The sequence below is a fragment of the Dreissena polymorpha genome, chromosome 12 (assembly GCF_020536995.1).
Source record: "Dreissena polymorpha isolate Duluth1 chromosome 12, UMN_Dpol_1.0, whole genome shotgun sequence".
NCBI classification, from domain to species: domain Eukaryota; kingdom Metazoa; phylum Mollusca; class Bivalvia; order Myida; family Dreissenidae; genus Dreissena; species Dreissena polymorpha.
The window spans coordinates 62173971-62194596 of NC_068366.1; the positions used below are offsets into that span (position 1 = coordinate 62173971).

The 20626-nt window shown below is 36.0% G+C and overlaps 3 protein-coding genes across 3 annotated transcripts in view; 1 reads left to right on the forward strand and 2 right to left on the reverse strand.

Annotated features, from left to right (window-relative positions):
* LOC127853276 (cholinesterase 2-like) overlaps nucleotides 1-20626 on the reverse strand; it is a 310270-nt gene that overhangs the window by 3755 nt on the left and 285889 nt on the right. The window lies entirely within an intron of this gene.
* Nucleotides 7140-10109, reverse strand: LOC127853279 (acetylcholinesterase-like). The gene is made up of 3 exons (XM_052387653.1): nucleotides 8630-10109; nucleotides 8042-8183; nucleotides 7140-7686 (listed from the first exon to the last, which is right to left on the reverse strand). Exons 1-3 carry the CDS (start codon nucleotides 10002-10004, stop codon nucleotides 7458-7460), a joined length of 1746 nt encoding a protein of 581 aa, XP_052243613.1. The 5' UTR covers nucleotides 10005-10109; the 3' UTR covers nucleotides 7140-7457.
* LOC127853278 (cholinesterase 2-like) overlaps nucleotides 11832-20626 on the forward strand; it is a 100524-nt gene continuing 91729 nt past the window's right edge. The window contains exon 1 of the mRNA XM_052387652.1: nucleotides 11832-11958. Within this exon, the coding sequence (XP_052243612.1) occupies nucleotides 11862-11958 (97 nt within the window). The 5' untranslated portion in view covers nucleotides 11832-11861. The remainder of the gene's footprint in view (nucleotides 11959-20626) is intronic.

Here is a 20626-nt window from a genome sequence, read left to right on the forward strand (position 1 = left end):
CCCTGGATATGTCACACATGTGCCACCGTACAGTATAGTGTTCCACACGGAAAGTCTCTGATATCGGGATGTCACGAATTCGGACACATTAAGTGTAACGTTGACAGGTTCTTGATTAATGTTGACCGGTGAAAATAATAAAATAATACGGCTGGTGTTAATGATAATTTCTTAATATCCCGCTCTGTCTTCAGATTAATGTAAATTCGACACATGTTCTCGTATTCAAAAACAAGTAGATCTATTGATGCACAGGTATGTCCCATGCATATTTTATAAATAATATACAAATTTCAACGTTTATTATTCTAATATAATATTTAATCCGATGGTCATAGTGGCTCTGGCTTAATGTAACTGTCCATCGATAATTCTTATTATTCTATATCCAATAAATTCATCCAATCGGCATTCTTCATATGTACCACGTGACCGTCCAATATATTCCGGTATTGGATCCAAAAAGTCTGTATTTTTTCCATATTGGACAGTTGAGTACAGGTGCACTAAGCAAATGTTTTATAACGATAAAAGCCGTTACCGAGAAAAAGTATCCGAATGTACTATAATAGATTCACACAGGCGATATTTTGCTTGTATGTCTCTTTTTAATACTTTCCTATTGAAAATATGAGAGGAAATAAAAAAACGAATCGAGAATGTGATATTGAATTATTTTTTATTGTTAGAAATTTAAAACAAAATGCAAAAGCAAGTGATATTGTTATTGCTAGAAATTGAAAACAAATATGCAACAGCAAAACAAAAAATCAATTTTATTAACCTCAATGACAACTTTAATCAAATGCTAGCCTAATAACAACTAAGTTACAATGATATGCATTTCCATTTTCCATTTTCTGTTCTTCCATCCATTTATCGAAATGTATTTTAAACCACAGTATTTGTTGAAAGCGTTTGTACACATGCTCACCATTCTGACCCAAAGGCCAAAACACAATTTACGAATTCGTAATCCTGTCGGAGCGAGTTGTTTTATTCCTATCGAAGTTAACAATTATGCATGACAAACACACAATCCGAAATACGTTTTGCCTTTTGGATTCGTTCAATGCTATCAAAATGGTATAATTTGCTACTAGATTTATTAAACACTACCACCTCCATATTGTTGTCCCTAAAATGCAGAGTCTTGCTCAATGTGTCACACCGGTCTTACTGACCTGTGTGAATGCGCGCTAAGCATTGTGGGAAACGGACTTTTTTCCATCATGGCGTTGGTAAACATAATAAACACGGAAGTGAAAAATGGTAATTAATTATTATCAAAAACAGGCCCCATCAAACCGGACCAGCTGTAATATATACATGGATGCAGTTTGTGCTTCAAAAGGAGCCACTTTTCATGTCAGTCTATTGTTTGTAAGAATCACTAAACACGTAACTTAGACTAACTAAACACGTTGCAAGACTGTATCTTCGAAATAGTAAATACATCAAAATAATAAATAAATATTTATAATTAAATACCTGCTGAAATTTGAGAAAGTAAACGATTTAAAATAAACGCTGTGAACATTACAAGGAATCTTACATGTAGGCCTCATGTGTGAGAGGATTAATCAGGGATAAAATAAATGGAGTTCAAACTCAAAGGATCCAACATTTTGAGGAGGACGTCATGGTATCTTGGACATTTGGCACTTTCAAATATTTATTTAGTAGATACTGAAAATGCTGAATGTGCTAATTGCAACATCAATGACGAGCAGGTGAGATTTTTACAGCTTTATTTTTCTTGACATAATGTTGTATGTTTTCCATTTAATTTATATGGCGCTCTAGTCTTATTTATAAGACGCGCAAAGAATTTAGAGATACTTTTTATATGGGCTAAATTCTTTGCTCCAAATATTACCCATATAATAAGTAGCTTAATATTTAAGAGCGTCAAAAATTTGGACTAATGGCGCTCAATTTTAGCTCGGCTGTTTTCGGGGAAAACCCTAGGTATTGTCATAGCTTGTCGTCAGATGTCCGTGTCGTGCTAAAATCTTTACATCGGCTCTAATATCAAAGTGCTTCCACCTATAACATTGAAACCTCACATGTATATGCACCGTGATGATTTCTACACGCCACACCCATTTTGGGGTCACTCGGTCAAAGGTCAAGGTCACTAACCTCTAAAAAATTCTTTTAATAAATTTCATTTATTCAAAACTGCACCGCAGCCTAACTTGGCACCCATAATGTGGTGCTCTTGTAACTTTGTTTATATATAATTTTTAAAATGTATTTATAACCAGAATAGTTTATGCATGTATAAATAAAAAGATACAGCCATAAACAGTGCGTTTTAATTTTTAATAAATATGCTTTGATTGCGTATATGCAAAACAATGAAGTCCATATATTGTTAACTGATTTTTAAAATGTTGAATGTCACACATTACGTACCAGTCCGTTTATGTACCGACACTTTATGTACCACTATCTGACACTTTATGTACCATATTTATAATATAAAGAGATAACTAATTTAATATGAATGTGTGTTATTGATGAAATGTATTTTGTGTGATAGTATTTATGAATTTAGACTTATATATTGGCCATAGATTTTATATTTTGTCAGATTGTCTTAAGTGTCACTGAGTGTCTTAGTTTAATTTATTAGCCCAAGTACATGTAGTACTTAATAAATGACTTATTAGTCTTACCTGAAATTGAAGTAAATTATAAAAATTCATTTGTCTCTTATCTTATCCTGACTAAGAATTATAAAGTCTAAAATGTTTGTATTATATTGTATAATTGAAATGTGATACTTTGAAGAGAAGAGAGAATGACCTTAATGTTCAAACTGTAAAAAAATCAAATTATTTCCTTCTTTAGACTTTAATCATGTTTAGAGAATGACCTTAATTCATTAGGACTGCTATGAATGAATGGACAATAACACCTATATTTTATGTAGGTGGTACATAAAGTTTCAAAGTACACAAAAGGTCTGGTCCATGTACATAAGGTGTTACACCCTAAAATGTTCATGGTATCAGTGTTTCAATAATGTAGTGTTTCTTATTATGTATTGCTTAGGTTGTTTTGTTTCAAATTTGCATTTATTTTAAAGAATTTTCAGTCATTTTGTGAATTCCATGTTTTTTGTAATAAGGTGAAATATGTTTTACATGGCGTCAAATATTAATTCATGGTCGCTATGGTGTAGAGAATGATGTCCGCTGGGCGTGGGTTCGATCAATACTCTGGGAGTTCTCATTATCGTCTCCATGGACAACAAGTTCTGGTGTACCAAGTAGTAGTAGTAGTAGTAGTAGTAGTAGTGGTGGTGGTTGTGGTGGTGGTGGTGGTAGTAGTAGTAGTAGTAGTAGTAGTAGTAGTAGAAGAAGTAGTAGTAGTAGTAGTAGTAGTAGTACATGTAGTAGTAGTAGTAGTAGTAGTAGTAGACTAGTAGTAGTAGAAGTAAGATCAGTAGTAGCAGTCGTAGTTGTTGTTCTTGTTGTAGTAGTAGATAATTAATTAATTAGTAGTAGTAGTAGTAAGAGTTGTAATGGTTGTGTTTGTATTTGTATTGCATTCTGATAATAGAACACAATGATGCTGCTGCTAAAGATGATGATGATGAATATGATAATGCTGCTGCTGATTGTGATGATGATTATATGATGGGACTTTGGTATTATAAAATTTGTGAGGTTCAAACACAAAACCTGTTGGATAATAAAACTTCTCATTTTATGACAAAAGAGCAAGATTGTAGAGTAAAAAATAAGTATAAAATTCCCTAATAGGAAAGCTACCATTAAAGGACCATGACTTGTGGGCTTCATCAAAAGCAATGCATGAAACAGTTATATCTCTTTCAAATGCACTCAATATTGCTGTTCCAATTGATATGCTCAGAAATGCTTCTGGATGGGCATACACCAATGAGTACTTTCCTTCAGTTATTTCTTCTAAAGACACATTAACAACACTGTCGCCCTTAGCAGGAATTCCAGACGCTCCCCCTAAGATGTTCCCTCCCCAGACATTTCCCCCATTTTAGTTTTAGTGCTTACATTACCCCCCCCCCCCCACCCCACAATAAATTTATAATGGTTTGGTTGAAGTATAATCTTGATTTATTATCAAAATGATTTTTTTTGCTTATGTAATCTTATGTTATTAACTTTTAATATGAAGCAGCTTGTTTGTTGTTTTCTTTGGATTAATCATTCATTATTTTTGTTAAACTGTTTAAGGAGTGCATGTAAATCATTAGTAAGACGTGCATGTTGGTGTACTAGAGGAATACTAGAGGAATACATGGGATATTCTCAAAATCTTACACATGTTATTTTTAATATAATTAAATAGGATCAATTGATGAATTAATTCAGTTTGAGTCAACTTAGGCTGGGTTGTGGAACTATAGTTATTTGTTGTTTTTAATCCAATTAAATAGAGTACTATGTAACTGTCAAAGAAAATATGCATTCATTCGCATATAAGCCAAGTTTTGGATGTCACTGATATTTTCAATTTTACTAGTACCTAATTAAGACTAATTAAAACAGAATTGGACTTTCCTTGCAAAGTATTTATTATTAATAATAAAATAAGCTAATGTAATCAAAACATATTGATATTTTAAAAATTTAACTCAATGATATTAATAATATTTAAATTTGCCCCAAAAAAACTAGGGCAGGTAGATAGGAAGATTTTTTTTTTTGAAAACCAACAGTGTTGTCAGTGTAAAATATTTGTAAAGCTTCTTCAATTTCAGTTTTACATTTTATGACCTGCAACATATTCTATGCTACTTTATTTTACTATGGTAAGTCATTAAAGTGTTATTTATTTTTCAACTATATAATGTGCTAATCTCATATAATGAATTACTACCCCATTTAAAGATGACACCTAATCTAAATTCATTAATACAATAGTTATAATTGTTTTATTGTAACATCCTATTCCACTAAAAAATGACCATCATAGAACATCAATGCTGTGCTTTTACTAAAATTTTCATTGATCTCAATTATTTAAAGAAAAAAAACTATCAGGCATTTATAAAAAAATATATAATTAGGGTGTCAAAATTTAACAAACTGAACAAGTCAATTTGAACTTTTCTTGCAATGCAAATGGAGCCACTTGAAATACCAAATTGTTCTTATACTAGTCGGCAATATAGCTATGTCATTGTGTCTATTCATAACATGCATCAGACACACCTTCTGAAACTTTTTAGGCGGTTTTGAAAACGCTATTTCATTGCAAACTTTCGTCAATAAAGGATACATGTTGTTGTACAACCGAAAGTGAAAGTACAGTTTAAAAAAAATGAATAAAGAGCGAAATTGTTGAAAACTTACGAAAATTTGAAATGATACTAACATAAGACCGTAAGACTGAACAAAATTATACTTAACTTTTAAATCATAACATGAAAGTTTACTTATAAAGCAAATTCTTCATTCATCCGCGGACTTCTTTGTGTCGTAGTCATAAATGCCTCCAAATGGAGGTGCGTGATGCGTCTAAGTATAGAGGTGACAATAACGTAGTGACGTCACCATTTATGTATAGAATGGAGTCTTGCTTATCCTAGTATGTTTCGTCAGAGAAATGACGTCACACGAGAAACGTCATAAAGTGCGTAATCAATGAATGAAAATAAAAATACGGAAAGCTGGTTTGGTAATGAGGATATAGAATAAAAAGTTTATTAGAAGTTTAAACTGTACAATACGTGATATATTTGGACTCGCACACAGTTTGAAGTCATATTGGACTCGCCTAACGGCTCGTCCAATATGACTTCAAACTGTGTGCTCGTCCAAATATATCTCCGTATTGTACAGTGAAACGTCTAATAACCTATAATTATTTTATATCCAATAAATTCATCCAATGGGCATTCTCCATATGTAGCACATGACCGTCCAATATATTCCGGTATTGGATCCAAAGAGTCTGTATTTTTTTCCGTATTGGACAGTTGAGTACAAGTGCACTAAGCAATTGTTTTATAAGGATAAAAGCCGTTACTAAGAAAAAGTATCCGAATGTACAATAATCGATTTACACGGACGCTTGTCTTGAAAATAGCATAGATGCAATTAAAGCATTTTAAAATCAAAATTAAAATTAAAATCAAACAAAGAGCTTAAGAAAGGGATATATAATAAAAAGCTTATTAGACGTTTAAACTGTGCAATACGTGATATATTTGGACTCGCACACAGTTTGAAGTCATATTGAAGGCTCGTCCAATAGGACTTCAAACTGTGTGCTTGTCAAAATATATCTCCGTATTGTAAAGTAAAACGTCTAATAACCTAAAATTAATTATCGCTGCTGTTACCGCTCTGTAGATAATCGCTACTAGATTATGCATTTTTGATTATTTCATATGCTTGATATTTTACATTATGGAAAGTCGAGGCAGTATGTGATACTTGTATTACAAACTGTATAGCATTGGTGAATTAACTTCCACAGACCTTCTAATGGTTGAAAAATGTAATCAAATTAGTCAGTCAAAGTTTTGCTCAGAAGTCAAGCTTAATGAATATGAGTGACGTATGTTTTAGCAAATTTACCGAACTCAATGATTTGAAAGTTTAATGAAAGTTTGTGGGCGTTTTGCCCTCTCGTTTTTGCAAATGAATCATATATTAAGTACTAAATAATCAAAAATGATTAAGAAAAGTTAAGGGGAGACAAAACATTGCAGCATTAACATAATCTTATTGCCAATCACTGTGTATTTTGTACATGACTAACCCTCCATACATTGTTAGTGTCCTATTGATAGCATACTGTTCAAATAGGAGACTATGGGAAAACAGGGCTAAATGCATGTGCGTAAAATATCGTCCTCGATGGAAAGACTTTCTTTTCGCGAAAAATAGCATAAAGGCGGAAAATCTCGTCCCTGATAAAAACAAGCTGTGTAAACAGGATAGGGTAATCTAGGACGACACTTTACGCATATACATTAAGCCCCGTTTTCGCAGAGCATTGATCAAATATAAGTTCGATATTACCAACTCCTACTCTCTGTCCTTTCAGACTGAATTATCAATTTTTTTCTGAACTGCTGTTAGAAATGTATGATTTCTGTGGAACTTAAAAAATAAAATTAAAAAAATAAAATGTATACATTCATTTTATTAAATCAAAAATTCTTAAATAGCATGCAAAATCCACATTGTGTAATAAAGATATATATACAGGTTAACATAAGTCGGAAAGTTACCGTCGGTTTGCACCGATCTCTTTTTATAAAATCGACAATATTTGCACAGGTAAAGTCTTGTATTAGCCTATAAGTTCGAATATATAATAGTTTTGCTGCCTTTACGATTACATTATTTCATTTGAAATTGTAGTTTGTCTTTATAACGTTTGTGACGTAAATTGGTAATGAAAGCTATCGTGTTGTGACTATCATTTTGTACAAACATATGTTCTCGTTAATTCCAATGTACATCAAAAGAAAGCTGAGCTATCCATGGACTCCCTTGAAATCCCTTGGAAGAAGTGGGCAGGAGGTCTGACCACAGCTGCATCCGGCGCGCTAGGAATTGGGACCCCAGAAGTGCTCCCTGATTGGTGAACTGTAGGAAGCTCTGAAAGTCAAGGTCATACTCGGCCCACGTGGCGTTGGTGAACTGACGGGCATCTTCCGGTTTGTTTGGATCCCTAAGGATTAAAGAAAATGTTACTTTATAACTTAAAACGTAACAACAAATCGAAAATAATATTACTGAAAGATTTTTTTTTCAAAACTATTATAATACATAATACTAGTAGATAGTTTGCGGTCTGTTCCATGGTAAAGGAGTTACAATACTTAAAAAGGCATAATAAATGGTGTTGGGAACAATACGTACCCGGAATGTCAAAATGTATCCACACGATAACCATACATACCCGAACTTTGCAAAACTTGGTTACATACTGTTACCATTCTCGCCCGTAATCGCAAATTTCGTACACATGGTGACGATAAATACCCGGACTTGGAAAGGTTCGTCCACATTGTAAAAATACGTACCCTGACTTGGCAAAGTTCGTCCACATGGTAACCATTCCCCTGGCAAGTCGTCGTTCCTCCTCCGTGTAGTTTCCGGTACTGCGCGGTCCGGCGTAAAGCGGATACCCGAACACGTACTGAATGTCATCTGCGTGGTTTGAACCTTTGCAAAACATGGAATTTGAAGCGCTTGCGGTATTCACAAGAGTTTTTAATCAACCAACGTTGCGTTCAAATCTGGTAAGAAAGCAGATCAACACTGTGTCTACACATTTTATGGAAATTAGAATAATACATTAATTTTGTGTTCTGAATGATAAGGCTACGTGTACCTCAAAAGAGCTTTAACACTGACGATAGCAATACATATGTAATAAGGAAGCTATGAAGTTATTTACTGTCCTTTATTCGGGAGACGCATAAATCGGACGTAGAACGCAAGGTTTCCGATTTGAAGTCGCAACAACATACGTTAGCTAGAAATTTACATTTTCGGCAACCTCGTGTGCTGTAATATTGACGAGCGTTTGATAAAAAAATCTAAATGCAACCCGGTTGCGACCTAAACTACAAACGTACATTAGTAGATTAATATGCTTGTTAAAATACCGGATATCCAGTTTGGTGTCTGTAAGGCATGTGTGGTAGGGACAACGCTCAGTTCGTACAAGTACGATTTTCCCTTTCCGAGCGTCGCGTGGCCCTTCACCGTGGATACTGCTGGGTAGAAGAACGCCGCGTCACTGGACACGTTGGTGAGACTGAACCGCAGCGTGGCGCTGTCATTCGGATGCTGCCAGTCCGTGTATTGTATATTCAGTAACTCCTCGTCAACAAGAGCAGTTCGGATGTTCTTGGGTTTGATGACGTCAATGACCACTGCTGGAATTGCGATCACAATAAACTCCTCTCGTGTTAACACAAACGTGTTCATATCTGAGTAGTGCAGGATGTTTGGCCAGACGTCTCTGAGATATAGAGCGCCGTCGAAATTATTCATACCAGTCATGAAGTCTAACGATGCGAAGAAATTGCGGGCGCTTGAAGTTGTTGAGTCAGTTCCATGAACAATATCTTTTGGCGAAGCGATCACAAAGTCTTTGTCTACAAACGGTACCCATGGTAAAGTGTCGTTGTCTTGAAGTTGCCCGGGGGTGAGGGCGCGAAGGCATTCTAGTGGGTCCGGAGCCTGGTCGCAACCCTTCTTAGTGATGAAAGCCTCTGCGTTCGGTAATTCATGACTTGCCCAGTAAGCCAAAGCGGAGCCACTCTGAGCAATCACACGCTGGAAGAAACCTTGGTTACCTGGATATAAGGCCTGGTACACAACAGATGCGCCACCTGCCGACTCTCCAAATATGGTGACGTCATTGGGGTTTCCGGTGAACGCTTTTATGTTATCGTGGACCCATTTGATCCCTAGGTGCTGATCCCAAAGACCCTGGTTACCCGGAAGTTTCCCGTCCGTGCTTTGAATGAATCCGAACATGCCAATTCTATAATTTAATGTGACCACAACGACGTCACCAATGGTACTAATGCCTTCCGCGGGATATATCACACTGGCACCCTCCACAAATGCGCCTCCGTAGATCCAAACCATAACCGGAAGTGACACGTTCTTCTCAAAAGTGTGAGGCACGAACACATTGAGTGTTAAGCAATCTTCCGTAAAGTTAACATATTTGTCTAACTTCTGTTCGGCCTCATAATATGATGGATAACACGCCATGGGCAGCTGAGTCGCATCGAACGTGCTCGAAAATGGCGCCTTTGGGATCGGCTTCTTGAAGCGATTTTCGCCTGCAGTAGACTCAGCGAATGGAATACTGAGGAATTTCGACATCCGGTACTGGCGTCCGTCTACTGTCAGTGTCTCCTCTAGACCGGAAATAGCTCCCACGGGCGTTTGAACGGTAATACAGTACGCTCCGTTTGCAACAAAAACTAGCATCAGCAAAACAATAACGCTATTTGTCCGCATATTGTTAATATGTCTTTGAATCCTGATTGAAATGAACTTACAATTACTATGACCGTCTAATACAAGTTGGTACACATGCACCTAGGTGTCGAATCGTTATCATGTTCCGAATATTGTTATGGATAAGAATTCCACAGAGAGGCTTTGCAATTTAAACGTTTGTCCTAAATGATATACTTTCGTAATTTTTAATTGCTGTACATCTGTTTGTTTATTTCAGGAAATGGATTCCTGTCTTACATTTATACCACAATCGATCACCAGCCGCGTAGATAAAGAAAGTTACCAGGAAACTTCTTCCAGTGCCAAAACACTATAACATAATCAAGTTATTACGTTTGTCCAGTTTGATTTCAATTTTAAACTAAACACAATATTAACAGCGTCTTATTCATTTTAAAGGTGCAGGAAGAAGCAAACGAAACTGCACAATTATTATATTGTTTACCATTGTTCTGTAGTAAGTTTCTTTTTTTTGCATGCTTCAATGGACACATGATGAATCGTGTTTTCTTCATACGATAATGAATTGTATGACGTAACTTAAAAATGTGTTGGTAAAAGATAGTTATCGTTAAATTTACAGAACTTAATACGCATGTTTTGAATGATTCTTGGTCAAAATTTCAACAAAATCCGTTCAAAAATAAGAGAGTTGTATTGATTTGATTACGTGTCACGTTAGAAAAGTCTACAAGTGTATAATATCTAGTATAATGCGTCGCGTTAATTGTCTTTTTTTTCCATATATTCGGGCCGTGCTCTGTGAAAAGGGGGTTTTATGCATGCGCGTAAATTGTCATTCCAGATTAGCCTGTGCAGTCCGCACAGGCTTATCAGGGACGACACTTTTCGCCTAACTTGATTTTTGTTAAGAAAAGACTTTCTAGAAATGAAAAATATCAGCGGGAAGTTTCGTAGGTAATTAGCCTGTGCGGATTGTACAGTCTTATATGGGACGACACTCTACGCACATGCATTTAACCCCTTTTTTCACAGAGAACGTCCCATTGTCAGGTCGCGGTCGTTCAAGTCGCGATATTTACGCAATGTTGTGTCGTTTGTCGTCCGTCATCGAGTTGAACATCGGGCATCACGTTCCGAAGGCGACGCTCGTTACAACGCGACAAACGATGCGATAATCATAAATAAACAACGGCACTTGACAATGGCAAAATGCATTCAATTTTTATTGCAATATTTTCGGCATAAATAAGCGCGACAATTCGACACTCGAAAAATCATATTATGTGTCGGTGGTTGTCGTGTGTCGACCTCAAATTGCGACAAGAGGCATTCCATGTATAAAAACTTACAGGATTCCATATCGATGCAACATGTGTGTCTTTGTTCATTGTCGATAATCGTTGGATATTGTCGTATCCAATCATGTTTCCCCTTAATTGCCGTGTGTCGATCTTATATTGCATTTTCACCTTTCAAGTTAACGTTAACCAGATTCCGTTAATAAAGAAAGCAAACCTTAGTACGATAGAAGTAAAACGAATTTCGCATATATATATATATATATATATATATATATATATATATATATATATATATATATATATATATATAAATAAATAAATATATATAATATGTATATATATAAACATTGATATAATTAATAAAAACACTTTTGTGTGTAACTTTGTTTATGCTACATGTCCTAGTAACTGCCATCGCATTCATACGATAAAATTTAGGACACATATTTCTTTTGTGATATCAGTTTCGTAATACCTTTTATATAAGTAACCAAACGCAGATAAGAGCGATACATTTAAATAGTCAGCTATATTATAATAACATTCATCTTACAAACTTCGTTGGAAGTATTGTTGCTGATAGTTTAAAATGACATGTTATTGTTTGCGTGCGTCAGCTTGTATGACGATTGTAGTGATTATGTTTCGATGTGCGGCTTGTATCACAGTTCAGACGCCCGTGGGACCTATTTCCGGTCTGGAAGAGACACTGACAGTGGACAAGGCGCAGCCTCAGACTATCCAGGAGAAGGCATCAGCGCGTTTGGTAACGTCATCGTGGTTACAGTTAACTACAGGCTTGGAATGTTCGGATTCATTCAGAGCGCCGATGGGAAACTTCCGGGTAATCAGGGACTTTGGGATCAGCACCTAGGAATCAAATGGGTCCACGATAACATACAAGCTCTCACCGGAAATCCCAATGACGTCACGATATTTGGTGAATCGGCAGGTGGAGCGTCGGTTGTATTTCAGTCTCTATATCCGGGTAATCAAGGCTACTTTCAGCGTGTAATTGCTCAGAGTGGTTCCGCGCTTGCAGGCTGGAGTGTCCAACCTTCACCAAACGCGAATCCGTTTATTTCCAAGAAAGGCTGCGAGCGGGCACCGGACCCTGTAGAATGTCTTCGCGCCCTGACACCACGACAACTCCAAGACGATGAATTTTCATTCTGGAAACCAGTTGTAGATCGGGACTTTCTCAAAGCGTCCCCGCATGAAATAGTGTTTGGCAATGATTCTCAGACTCACAACGCGCGAAATTTCTTCGCGTCTTTGGACCTTATTGTTGGCATGAACAATTTCGACGGTGCTTTGAATCTGTTTGGTTTGTCATTTACTCTTAATTTAACAGATATAAACACGTTTAACCTAACACGAGAGCAGTTTACCGGTATTATCATATCTAATACTATTTCAAACGCCATCAAACCAAAGAACGACAACATTGCCGCAATAATAGGAAACCTTCTTGATTTCGAGTACACTGACTGGGAGCATCCGAATGACAGCGCCACCCTGTGGTTTAGTACCATAAACATGTCGAGTGACTCAGGGTTCTTTTATCCGGCCGTATCCACGGTGAAAGGGCACGCGGCGCTCCGGAAGGGGAAGACATATTTGTACGAACTGAGCGCTGTCCCCACCACGCATATACTACCGACACCCAACTGGATACAAGGTAATTAAATAAGTATAGGTATGTGTATACCTCGTGTGTGCATACTTATATGCATCAGCCTATGGATATTAATAATAAGTAATCAATGGATGCCTGTACGACATACTCACTTAAATAATTGTGAGTAATATATTACACTACTTTTCGGAATTGTGTTTTATTCGCGTAAATAGTTTTCCTACGAACCTCCTGATCAGTAGCTTTTCAAAATTCAAAAATGTTCATTCACATTCCAAGGTTCAAACCACGCAGACGACATTCAGTACGTGTTCGGGTATCCGCTTTACGCTGGACCTCGCATTACCGGAAACTACACGGAGGAGGAGCGACGACTCGCCAGGGGCATGGTTACCATGTGGACGAACTTCGCCAAGTCCGGGTAAGTATGGTTACCATGTGGACGAACGTCGCAAAGTCCGTGTAAGTATGATTTCCATATGGACGAACTTCGCCAAGTTCAGGTTAATATGGTTACCATGTGAACGAACTTCGCCAAGTCCGGTTAAGTATCGTTTCCACGTGGACGAACTTCGCCAAAGTCCGGGTACGTTGTCGATTTTCAATTATGGAGAAGTTGGTGTTAAGTCCCATCATGGGAGACATTAAGAAGTCACTTGTCTGTGGGTCCATGCGTGTCCTAAGAAGTTTGTATTTGTTTTTTTCTCTTTAACGCCTATGTGAATTCTGTATACGTCAAAATTCCAAAGTGTTATGAACAACACAACAAATCCGGCATATCAGGGGCGTAGGTAATGGGGAGGCAGGGGAGGCGGTCGCCTCCCCATTATTTTAGCTAGTCGTCGTTATATAAATAAAACGTAAAATCCCCCCAAAATCGCCTCCCCAAAACCAGTATTTTTGTAATCACGCGCCGTCAGTGCAGAAGCCATGTGTCCACTCTACGTCTGCTCCGAGGTTGCCAATAGTGATGTGTCAATATCCCTTGTTAGGTGTCATAAACCAGGGGCCCGGGTAAATGTCATTGCGTTAATTGTTTTATTGTTCTTTTCCGTGATTGCACTGTCGGTGTTTTGATTAAGGACAGGCTATTCTTTTAATTTTAATTGATCGCTTTAATTCAAAGGTAACTGCTACTTAAAACAATTTTGAGTAAATATACGCGTGAAAAACATTAATTTGATTGAAAATATTTTTGTTCTCTAAGTATAACAGCTATTATTTGATTAGAAATCATTGAAACTATATCATATAGGTAATTGTTTAATGTCATTAAAATACATAAACATTTACTTTATTTTATGTTTTAATTAGAACGAGTTTTTGGAAAGAAAAAAAATAACTGTTGAGATTTCTGGGTCGTCGTCTGCGGCATTGGACAAACTGATTTCATGACAAACTGAGAGTGAGAAAAAAATCGAGCATTTATATCAGCATGAAAGTTCCCGCAAAACGCACCATATTAATTGTAATTGTAAAAATTTTCGGAACCACGGGAGAGGACAACCCTCTCAAACGAACCCCTTTATGTTCCCAGTACAGAAACTGGATTGCCTCCCCAATGTTTGGAGGTTATCTACGCCCCTGCATGTCAAGTAAGTTATAGGACATCTGCATATGAAATTTTGAATAAAGAACGAGTGACATGTACAATTCAATTTGGTTCAATCAAATACCTCAATTGGACCTCAAAATAAACAATATTTCACCAAGAACAGTTTGAAACTGAACGAGTTATGGACATTTATAAAGTAAAGGTTGGCATTTGTTATAAATCCACAGGGACCCAAACAAACCGAGCGACGCCCGCCGATTTACCAACGCTACTTGGGCCGAGTATGACCTTAACTCTCAGAGTTTCCTACAGTTCACCAATCAGGGAGCACTTCCGGGGTTTCGATTTCAAGCGCGCCGGATGCAACTGTGGTCTCACCTTATACCGACAATTGTCCAAATCGAGACGCCCCAAGCACACGGCACAGTTACGGCACACGTACCGGAAACTATAGTTGGAAAATAATTGAAGCGACTAATGCTGACCATACTTTGTTAAGATGGACAATGATTAAACATCTTGTATACAACGTTTATTTTTCACCAGTGTTATTTTGCTCATGCATTACTCAAGTACAAATCATTGTTTATAAGTTGATGTGTGATTTTCTTTATTATTCTTCGTTATTATTGGATTATTAAGCAAAGTAGGTAATGTGGCTTCTGTAGACAACAGTAAATTGTTAAAAAAGCCTTACAACTGTTATGTTATACTTATAAAATACCGAACACGTACCTTTTTAACACACAACGTTGAGCGCTTCAGTGATTGATAGTTCAGATACAATACAGAAAAGGTAACGGACAATATTGACGCTGATAGGTATATTTCGGGTAATACACCAGTCTTGAACAAGATGGGATAAAATACGTGTTACTTAACGTATCACATCAACTTATGTCTCACATAGAAGGGCGATATATTCGTTATAAATCAATACACATTTCATGCAAATAAGTCTTTACAGCTCGCCAGTTATTAAAAATTATCGTATAAAGCAATTTCGAAATTAAAAACGATTTATAAAAAATTTCGACAAAAACAAACAGCAATATCACGCGATGTAATAAGATTAAAGTATTTCACTCCGTGAGGTTAAACAGATTGCCAGCGAACTAATGAATATTCTAAAACATCTTGTAAAATTAAAATAAAAGAAAGAAACCGATTCAACACTTTGAAAAAACAACACTGGCAAATGCAAATTAACATTATGATTAATAGAGTGTAAATTAAACTCGGTATAAAACATTATAAAAACATATCTTGATTGTATTCAATGTAAGAGTAAAATAAAACTTAAACAAATATTCATAACATAAATTTTGAACGATTCCATGTTCATTCAAACGATCAAGCTTTAATCTGAAATTACGTTCAAAAAGGTTTACTTTATTAATAATAAAATTGTATTCTTATTCTGAGACACGGACTTCTCATCAAAAACAGTGCAGCACGGCTTAGTACGCATTCTTGTAAGGATAACTTAAGAAACATCAAATCTCACCAGTACTTCAAACAATTAAAAGCCTTTAAATTCAAAGTGTGTAATACATGTGTGAATGAGTAATGTGACACACACATACCGAATTTAGGTTTATTATATAATCGGCATTGGTACAAAAAGCATTGATGGTTTACTGTATTTAAAGTTTTATAAGGAGTTTGGCTTAGTTAAATGGTAGTTCATTTCAAATAGTTTCCTTTACCTATAGAGACATTGCCTATATGACCTACAGATTTGGTGTGAAATTCGTTCCGGTCTATTGATTATTGGGGAAGTTATGGGCCTTGGACTTATTTTTTTCTCAATAATTACCGTTTTCCGGATTTTTTAACGTAATGCTTTCCGATATTAAGCTTTTTTTCTATGATCCGGTAGGTTGGCATATAGCAGTCCGTGCGTCCGTCCGTCGGGCATTTCATTTTCCGGTCTTTTTTTCAAAACGCTTTAAAATATCGAGCAGATATTTGGTGTGTGAGTCTACCGAAATTACCTACATATAAAATACGATTTCCGTTCCGGTCCAGTGATTTTTGACAATATTATGGGCCTTGGACAAAAAAACTTACCGTTTCAAATTAATGACGAGTATCCTTATCACCGCTTCCAAAATTATTTGTTTTACACAAATTATTAAAGTCAGCAATGTTCAGACCTATGACCTCTGTATCAGTTTGTTCTATTCGCTGCTTCTCTTTTCTTGGCCGATCAAAAGACGTGTTACACCAACCATCGATAGATGAAGCATTCAGTACCACACGGGGTAATTGACTGATCGCGGATATGGCGATAAGGAAACGTTGCTTAGGGGCTTCGCTCCACTGGTGAGTAAATAAGCGCTAATCCCCTTGTTTATTAGGGACAATAAAACACATCTGCTCTTTTGGAAGGAAAGTGTACTGTGGGCCCTTTCATGACATAACACATTTGCAGAAGGCCCATTATTAATTTTTTCCCCAAACACTACAGCCATCTGGGGGGCCCGGGTCCCAGGGTCTGGGTACGAGCCTGTTATGCGCACTTAAAACTGGCTCACACTGGAAGTATATCAGTAGGGTATCAGCCCGCCGCTCTATGATATATGAAATACATGTCTTTTTGAATATGGCGAAACATTCAACACAAACGAAACTGAACGCAAAGCCTCATCATTTGAATATATGTATTTGTACTATTTGATGTAAATATTATACTTCGTCATGGCCGTTTCTTCGGGATGGTCACTTCACAAGATTGTATACATGAAGGAAGATATACGCAAAGCTTGAATACTCAAATTTTAAATATACAAAATTATACTGCCTTTTACGTGAATGCTCCTTAGGTGAGATGTATTCTATTCGTTAAAGTTCTTTGTTTTTATCTACCAGTTTGATCAAATGTCAATCAATGAACTGAGATTTAATAAATCTATGGTTTTGGTTTAAGACCAGTCTGTATCAACCTAATATACAAATTTCACCAAATGACACGAAAATAAAAAATCTTGCAAGTTAAATAACACATAGCCGAAAATTATGTCTTAATTATACATAAGCCGTTAAAGGGGCATTTTCACAGATTTTGGCATGTATTGAAGTTTGTCATTAAATTCTTTATATTAATTAATGTAAACATTGGATCTAAAAAGTTCCAGTAAAAAACAAGAATAAAAGAAAAAAAAGAAAAAAAGTAACCTTCAACTGGGCTCGAACCACTGACCCCTGGAGTAAACGTCTATCGCTTAGACCACTCGGCCATCCGTGCTCATGCAATGAGTGATGTATTTTATACTTTATATAACCAAGTATCCCAAAATAAAAAGATAACAACAGATCTCTCCAAATTATTAAATCGTTTCGCATTGCAACGCTTTATAATTTTCAGGTTTTTAAATCGTCAAAAGATGTATGCAATGGATATTTTAGAGGATGGTAAATGTTCAGTATAACTGTTTCCTAAAAATATAATAAAAACAACGAAAATGTGCGAATCTGAAACATTTTTGTAATTTTGTCAATTTACCAAAACGTGAAAAGGCCCCTTTAATAAAAAAAAATAATGCATAAGTTTTACCCCTTGTTATTCTGTTATCCGCCGTATTTATTGAACCATTGTGTTATTTGATGCCATATATTTACACGTTTACATAGTTGATACAAGGCAATTCACGTTCGCCTTGTACTTATCTCTGCAGCTTATACAAGAAAGATATTCGGCGTATATCATGACTATGAAATGAAGGTAGAAAATGGACGTTGCTAAGTTAATATTAAATTAAAACAAATGTGTAAGTATTGTGTTCTTTATTTTTAACCGAATAGTCTTATATACACCGCATGAAATGTTTGTTATGAAGTGCATGTATATTAAACCACATAATAATGTTCGTAGATACAAATTTTACTACGTAAGATCACATCATGTATGTCCTCACATGACAGCAGTTTTCTTTCCACACATTCAAATAACACTGTTACATCCTCGTCATGCGAAAATTGGTCTGATGGCATATTCACTTGCGTTGTCTGGTCAGGGGCTGCGTTTTCCTCTCTAGGAAACACGCAAGGTTTCGTGGTATGTCCAGAGTAGATTATTCAGTATGCATGTCCTGACAAGACTGCGCGGATGCCTTGGCTGGGCTTGAGGTACGCTGGCAGTTTATGTTCTAAGATTCATGCATGACGTGGGTCTTTAAAAATCTCATTGCGTCTTGTAAATGGAACATCAAACCACGATAATTTGCGATAAAAATTGAAATGAAAATGTGTTATTCATAGAAATCTGACAAATTTGGGCAACCTATTCTGGCTTGCATACGTCACAAATAAGTGGCTAGATAATTAAACGATTTCCCTTTTATCATGGGCACTATATTATTTCGGTAGTTTTGTCTCGCCATATAAGACAAATTTCCTTTAACGATAGTTTTTTTTTTTTATACATTTCTTTCCTTAAATTGGTGTTTTGGGATATATTGAAAGAAATGCTGTGTTATCAACACAAGGCGTTTATTCATAGTACATTCCGTCTTCCCCTGAAGATTTACTTACCCAGCTTTGACCTTTCTAGTCTTGGGGATGGAATTTACCGGTAATGCTTAATTGTAACGGGTCCAAAATGTGTCCTCATCTCTCTACACTGAACAGTATTACATCCTATACTTCAAAGAAGCGGTGATGTTGCAAATGTTCTGGGTGATTATGCTCAAATCAGCCAATGGAATAAATGAAGAGTATTAATTCGGGTCAGCTGGCGTTGTGCAAAAGTAATTTAAGGTGAAAAAGTGGGTTAAACATCTACGCCAAATACAATATGTAAACAGTCCTACATTAATGTAATCAATTACTTCATTCCAAAATTGTATTTCATTAAAAAAGTCGTGCTTTCGTTCTAGACCATCTCATCTCTTAAAAGCCAGAATGTTGTATCTATATAACTTAAAATTTCGATCGGCCATTCTGACTTCGAAACAACGACTAGACTAACTCAGCTTTGACTTCGAAGTGCTGTCAGATGGAATGTGATGTGTTTCAAGCGAATGCAACAATGTAGCTAATCAATGCATACACTATTTTGAATGTACACATACGAAATATGAGAAAGCGATGCTGCTTTATATATCACACTTGGTAATTATGTTGAATAATATAACAATTAAAAAATCACGGGTAATTGTGCGAAATAAAAAAAGTGTTTAAAATTACGCATTGTCTCTTAGATTTCAAGACCTTAATGTGAAGCTGTTGAAGATCTGTTACATATAAACATAATATGCAGGACAGATGCCCTCATGGATTTATGCCCAACTGATATTTTAGCATAGGCGGGCGGACATATGCCCTCTCAGGACATCCGCCGACACCGAAAAATAAAGCCAATATGACACAAAATGCGAAAACAGAAAATTAACGCATTTTCGTAATTTTGTGTTGTCGTGTTGTTTTACAATCGTCGTACTACCACCTAATGGGTGCGTACGTTGCATGCTTAGTATAAATTTATATTATAACTAAATGTATTCGCGTTTCACATTTGAACGTCTATGTCAGTGCACAAACTTGATCTTCGAATTTCGATCTTCGCGTTGTTAGTTTTAGGAAGGGTTAGATACACATGAAATAGAGGATATTTGCTGTATTCGGTGGATTATCGTTTTTAATTCACAAGTGATCATATAAAATATGTATTTTCATTGATCACGAGTGAATTATAATCGATATTCAACCGATTCCAACAAATTTTCTTTTTATTTTATGCTTTTTACACCGTTAATATACATTGTTTAAGAGTTTAACGTAAGATTTTCGATGGAATAATGACGTCATTTCGTCCAAAAAATGACGTCATTTCACAGTTAATTTTCACTGTTTGAAACAGTGAAATTATCAGTTTTAATTCACTGATATTTCTATATAAACATAAAGCATAAAATAAATAGTTTTTTGTGTGCGTTGCGAAGTCTTTGAAATCAGAGCAATGAAAATCAACACATTTAATTTCCCTATAACTTAATTTTGTGCTTGATTGGTGGATAAAGCTTTTGTGCTTCTGATAGTATATTTACGCATAAATATTCATACTACCCAAAAGGTTATTCATGTCTGGAACAGACCCTGTAATTTTGTGTATTTTGCTTTCCAAACAACAGCCCCCTGATAAAGATGTCAACTTATC